This window comes from Eschrichtius robustus, chromosome 15, assembly GCF_028021215.1.
Source record: "Eschrichtius robustus isolate mEscRob2 chromosome 15, mEscRob2.pri, whole genome shotgun sequence".
NCBI lineage: Eukaryota > Metazoa > Chordata > Mammalia > Artiodactyla > Eschrichtiidae > Eschrichtius > Eschrichtius robustus.
Window position 1 is genome coordinate 15,728,229 of NC_090838.1, and position 5,310 is coordinate 15,733,538.

At 65.5% G+C, this 5,310-nt stretch overlaps 1 protein-coding gene across 1 annotated transcript; it reads left to right on the forward strand.

Annotated features, from left to right (window-relative positions):
• The first annotated feature begins 883 nt into the window (after nt 1-883).
• GDF7 (growth differentiation factor 7) lies at nt 884-4,998 on the forward strand. The gene is made up of 2 exons (XM_068564999.1): nt 884-1,274; nt 4,040-4,998. The coding sequence occupies exons 1-2, from the start codon at nt 884-886 to the stop codon at nt 4,996-4,998; spliced, it is 1,350 nt and encodes a 449-aa protein (XP_068421100.1).
• Nucleotides 4,999-5,310: the final 312 nt, after the last annotated feature.

Below are 5,310 nucleotides of genomic sequence, written 5' to 3' on the forward strand. Positions count from 1 at the left end.
CGAACTCGGGGAGCCGCTCCCGCGCGGGAGTCCCCTCATCACCCTGGGGTTGCCTTCGTAGTTCCTGAGCTCCTTTAAGATCCTGGGTCCCGTCTAAGCGCGTGTTCCGCGCCCAAACCTTTGATTTTCGACCGTCGGTCCTTGTCCCGCTGTCCTTCCGACCTGCCCTTCCAGCCGCTAGCCCTCTCTTCCCTACGGGTCCCCTCCCCTGCTCCGGCCTCCCGCTGCGATCTTTGGAAGCTGTGCCAGGGTGGGGAACCGCGGAGCCGGTGATCAAAAACGCGCTTTTGTGTCAACCCCGCGCGCCCTGGTGGCCTCTCTGTGCGCGGTGGCCACGGGATCGTGGCACTGACGGGCGAGGCCGAGCCCCTCCGCGGCCGCACTTCTGGCGTCTCGGGCCCCTGCAGAACAGGAGCGGGCGGGGGGCGGGTGCTTCTCCGCAGGGGAGTGGGGAAGACGCTGGGCGGGTACGCGCGGTGTATCGGAGCCTCTGACTCCCGAGGGCGCCTTTGGCCCGGGCGCAGCGAGGGCGGAGGGGGTCACTTTGCCCTGGGAGCGCGAGGCGGGGCCCCGGTTTGTGGCGGGAGCCTCCGGCCGGTGACACTCGCCTGGCGAGAGTGGGGGCGAAGCGCTTCGGCGCGGGGAGGAGGCTCCGGCCCTGGGCTCAGCGTTAGGCCGGAGTAGGGGGCGCGGCGCTGCCTCCCGAGTGTTCAGCAGGGGGCGCTGCTCCGGGCGTTGGGCGGGGGTGGGGTGGGAGAGGAGGGGGGGGCCGCAGCTTGCTGCGCACACTTCCCCCATTATTAAACACTATGTTCAAAAGGCGCCGGGGGACTTCCCGAAGCCACGGAGCCCGCGCCGCCAGCCCGCCTGGCCCTCGGAGCCCATGGACCTGAGCGCGGCCGCCGCGCTGTGCCTCTGGCTGCTGAGCGCTTGCCGCCCCCGCGACGGGCTCGAAGCGGCCGCCGTGCTGCGAGCGGCGGGGGCAGGGCCGACCGGGAGTCCGGGGGGCGGCGGCGGCGGCGGGAGGACCCTCGCCGCGACTACGGGCGCCTCCGCTGCCCCGGCCGCCGCGGCTCCCGGGCCCCGCGCCGCGCGCCGCGCCGCGGGCTCCGGCTTCAGGAACGGCTCGGTGGTGCCGCACCAGTTCATGATGTCGCTTTACCGGAGCCTGGCCGGGAGGGCTCCGGCCGGGGCAGTCGCCGCCTCCACCTCGGGTTCTGGCCGCCACGGCCGCGCGGACACAGTCACCGGCTTCGCAGACCAGGCGACCCAAGGTACTCACACCTCCACTGCGCCCGTCCATCCTGTCGGGTCCTAGGCTGAGGTCACCGCCGGAGCCTTGCCCCGGCACCATTCCATTCGGGGGCCCTCGGTCCCCGCACATACCCAGCCTCAGGTGTTAGAAAGTTCGCCGAGGCCCACGCACCCGAACCCGCAGCGCCTGGACTGTGGCTAGAGCCGCGGCAGCTTGCGGCGCCCGGCCCCGGAAGGCTGAGCCCGTCCCTCCTCCGGGCTGCCCTGGCCCTGCCGGCCGGCGGGTCCCCTCGAGGAGGCAGGCTGTGTTGGAGATCCGCAGAAGCAAGGAGGGGGTCCGGCCCAGAGGGACTGCGCAGTGGTGGTGGCGGCGGCTGCTTCGTTGCTCTGCAGTTCCCAGTCTTAAGGGGGGCCGTACAAACTGGGGGAAACGGAGGGGAATGCGGGACACAGCAGGCATCAGACTAAAGTAAATGGCTCTGGAGAGGCTGGTGGCATCACCAGGTATGAGGAGGGCCCTTCTCAGCAGGCTGCGTCTGGGTAGAGGTGTGTAGCTATGGGTGCCTGCCTTGTGCTGGGCCCCTGGGGGAGCCAGAGGTGAAGGACTCCGGTTGTGTAGAGAGGAGAGGAGGGCCAGCGACCCTGCAGGAATGCAGGCCTCTCTGAGACCAAGTACCCCACCTTACTACGCCCTGAGCCCTCCAAAGGTAGGACTTGGGTGAGACTGTGGTGGTTGGTGAGTGTCATCTGGATTTTATTAATCTCTATTGAAGCCATTAAAACAGACAGATAGGGAAAATTTAACTAATTTCAGGCGGAAATGCAAGTAATTTCGGCCTTCATTCTATCCAGCCAGAGACTCAGCATGGAAGGCAGAAAGGAACGAAAGGCAAATAGGGCCGGAAAGTAAGTGCTGCTGCAATCCAGGTCCTGCCTGGGAGCCACTGGGGGTTGTATATGCCCGACCCTAGCCTGGGAAAGCAGGTAGAGGCGGGGCAGTGATCTAATCTCTCGTCCCCTCCAACATACACATAATGTCTACACAGACTGCTTTATTTGGGATACAGGGGCATCCTGGGCCCAAATGGCCTTATAGCCCGGTGGGAACTTTCAAGCATTCTCCGAGGGCCTGGCATGCATCCTGGATGGGATGCTAGGGTACTCATAGGGAGCCCGAGTCCTGGTGTACGGAGCCAGGGAAGGCCCCAGCCCTAGCACTGCTGAGTGGGCTCCCAGCTGTGGGAGAGGTGAGATGTGCAGGGCCCTAAGCTTGTAGAGGCACCAGATGTTCTTTCTTAGGTCGAGTTAGGCCTTCAGTAGTCTCAGCCTGAGCTCAATCCTTTCCTGGGGAGCTCTGCTTGGTTGGCAAGGCTAGTAAGGCTGCCTCTCCGTCCTCCCTCTGGAGGGAGAGGATGCAGTGGCAGCATCTCAAAGCTGAGAGAGGTTGCAGGAGAAGCTCAGAGGAAGTGTGGCAGCGAGCAAGGCCTTGGGAGAAAGCATGGGGGAGGGGTGGGGAGCACTTGCCCAGTACCTCTCCTGCTTCCCTCTCCACCCTGAGCCTCAGCTTGGAGCCGGGCTGCCTGAGGTCACCAGCAGCACCCAGATTTCAGACCCCAGGAGTCGATGGCTTGGCATCTGTGGTTGGTGAGCAAATCTCCAATAGTGGGGGGAGTCTGCACAGTCTCTTCGCGTTTGGGGCAAAACGAAACCATATGACCTTCTTCAGAGGGAGCTCCTTATCTGCTGCTTGGTGGAATTTCAACTCTTTTTTCCTTTCTGAGCCCCAAAAGAAAAAAGTGCCCACAACCAGAAGTAAAATCCCAAAGCCCGAGTTGAGTCATAACGGAGGGAAAGAATAAGTCTGCGAGGGGACCAGAGGGTACTGGCGGGGGGACCTCACTCGGTTCGCTGCCCTCACTGCAGCAAGGCAGTCTCGGCTGCCTCAAACCCTTCCCAGAAGGTTGCTTGCGCTCCTTTGCCACCTTTCCCCTCCGTCGGAGGTGGCGGAAACACTGGGAGGAGCTGAGCCTGGAGTTCCCCATCGCGACCATGGGCTGAGCCGGGCCCCTAATATGGGCCTCAGTTCCCCTTCAGCAAAGCGAGGAGGCTGGAGGCACTAAAGGGTCTCTGCAGCCCTGAGGGCGCGTTCCCCTTCTAGACGAGCCCCCGCCTGCGCCTGCATGGGAGATCGTGGCCGGCTGGAATGTCCAGGCTGGGCTGGGGAAGAGAGGTAGCAGAAGCAGTTTACAGGGGACAAGAATATTCCGTTTTCGCACAGCCGGGACTCCGAGGCTCTCTTGGCGGCTAAGCAGGGCCATAACGAGCAGTCCCCTTACCGCGGCCGGCCTGGCCTCCAGGTCTTGAAGAGGCGCACGACTTCTGATGCGCCCACCGGGCCTTCTTTCCGCCACCGGCCGAAAATCTGGCCTCCGACCTAGTCTTCGAAAACCCATGGCTCTGGGGCAGGCAGCGGAACTGTAGTGGCCTTAAGTCTTGGTCTCGGGTGCGGGGGGTGCGTTCAGTTGATGTCCGTGGGTTGTCGGAAATCGTTCGGCTCGATGAACCAAAACCCAGATCCAGGTAATCTGAACCTAAGGCTCCCTTTCTTCTGGACCAGGCTGGCGGCTTTCCGGCTGGAGCCGAGACGCCCAGGCAGGCGCCGGCTCCAGCGAGCCTTGTTCTCACGTCCAGGGCAGTTGGGCTATTTGCAGTTAGGAGGCCCCGCGGCCAGGCATGCCGTCTTCGCTCTCACACCGCTTTCTCTGTCTCTGCCCGTCCCCTGCAGACGAATCGGCAGCCGAGACCGGCCTGAACTTCCTGTTCGACGTGTCCAGCCTTCCCGACGCCGACGAGGTGGTGGGCGCGGAGCTGCGCGTGCTGCGCCGCGAGTCTCCGGAGCGGGGCCCCGGCAGCGCGACTCCCCAGTTGCTGCTGCTGTCCACGTGCCCCAGCGCCGCGCGCGCGCCGCGCTTGCTGCATTCCCGGGCCGCCGAGCCCCTGGACGCCGCGCGCTGGGAGGTGTTCGACGTGGCGGACGCCTTGCGGCGCCACCGCCGGGAGCCGCGCGCCACCCGCGCGTTCTGCCTCTTGCTGCGCGGAGTGGCGGGTCCCGCGCCGGTCCCGCTGGCACTGCGGCTGCTGGGCTTCGACTCGCGGGGCGGAGACGGAGCGGCGGCGGAGGAGCGCGCGCTGCTGGTCGTCTCCTCCCGCACGCAGAGGAAGGAGAGCCTGTTCCGAGAGATCCGCGCCCAGGCCCGCGCGCTCGGGGCCGCACTGGCAGCGGAGCCGCCGCCGGAACAGGGACCTGACATGGGGTTGCCGACGGTGGTCATCGGCGGCCGCAGGCGACGGCGGACGGCGTTGGCCGGGACTCGGGCAGCGCAGGGCAGCGGCGGGGGCGAGGGCCGGAGCCACGGGCGCAGGGGCCGGAGCCGCTGTAGCCGCAAGCCCCTGCACGTGGACTTCAAGGAGCTGGGCTGGGACGACTGGATCATCGCGCCGCTGGACTACGAAGCGTACCACTGCGAGGGCGTTTGCGACTTCCCGCTGCGCTCGCACCTTGAGCCCACCAACCACGCCATCATTCAGACACTGCTCAACTCCATGGCGCCGGATGCCGCGCCGGCCTCCTGCTGCGTGCCCGCGCGCCTCAGCCCCATCAGCATCCTCTACATCGACGCCGCCAACAACGTGGTCTACAAGCAATACGAGGACATGGTGGTGGAGGCGTGCGGCTGCAGGTAGCATGCGGGCCAGGCCGGGCCACGGAGGGGGCAGCCGCGCCACCACGGACTCCCCGCTGAGAGCAGCTTCGGGCCGAGCCTGTCACCTAGCGTGGGTGCGTGTCGGAGTCTGGCCCGGCGGCCGCACGGAGGAGGGAGAGCGCAGGTTCACACACCAACACTCACACCCACACACTTCGTCACTCATGCGCACATTTACGGTGGAAGCATCCGAAAGCCCTGGGGAGAGATGACCTCCACGCTACCGAATGTCACAGTCATGTGTATTTTGCAAACAGATCACCATTGCGCCCACCGCCCCCTTTTGGGGAGA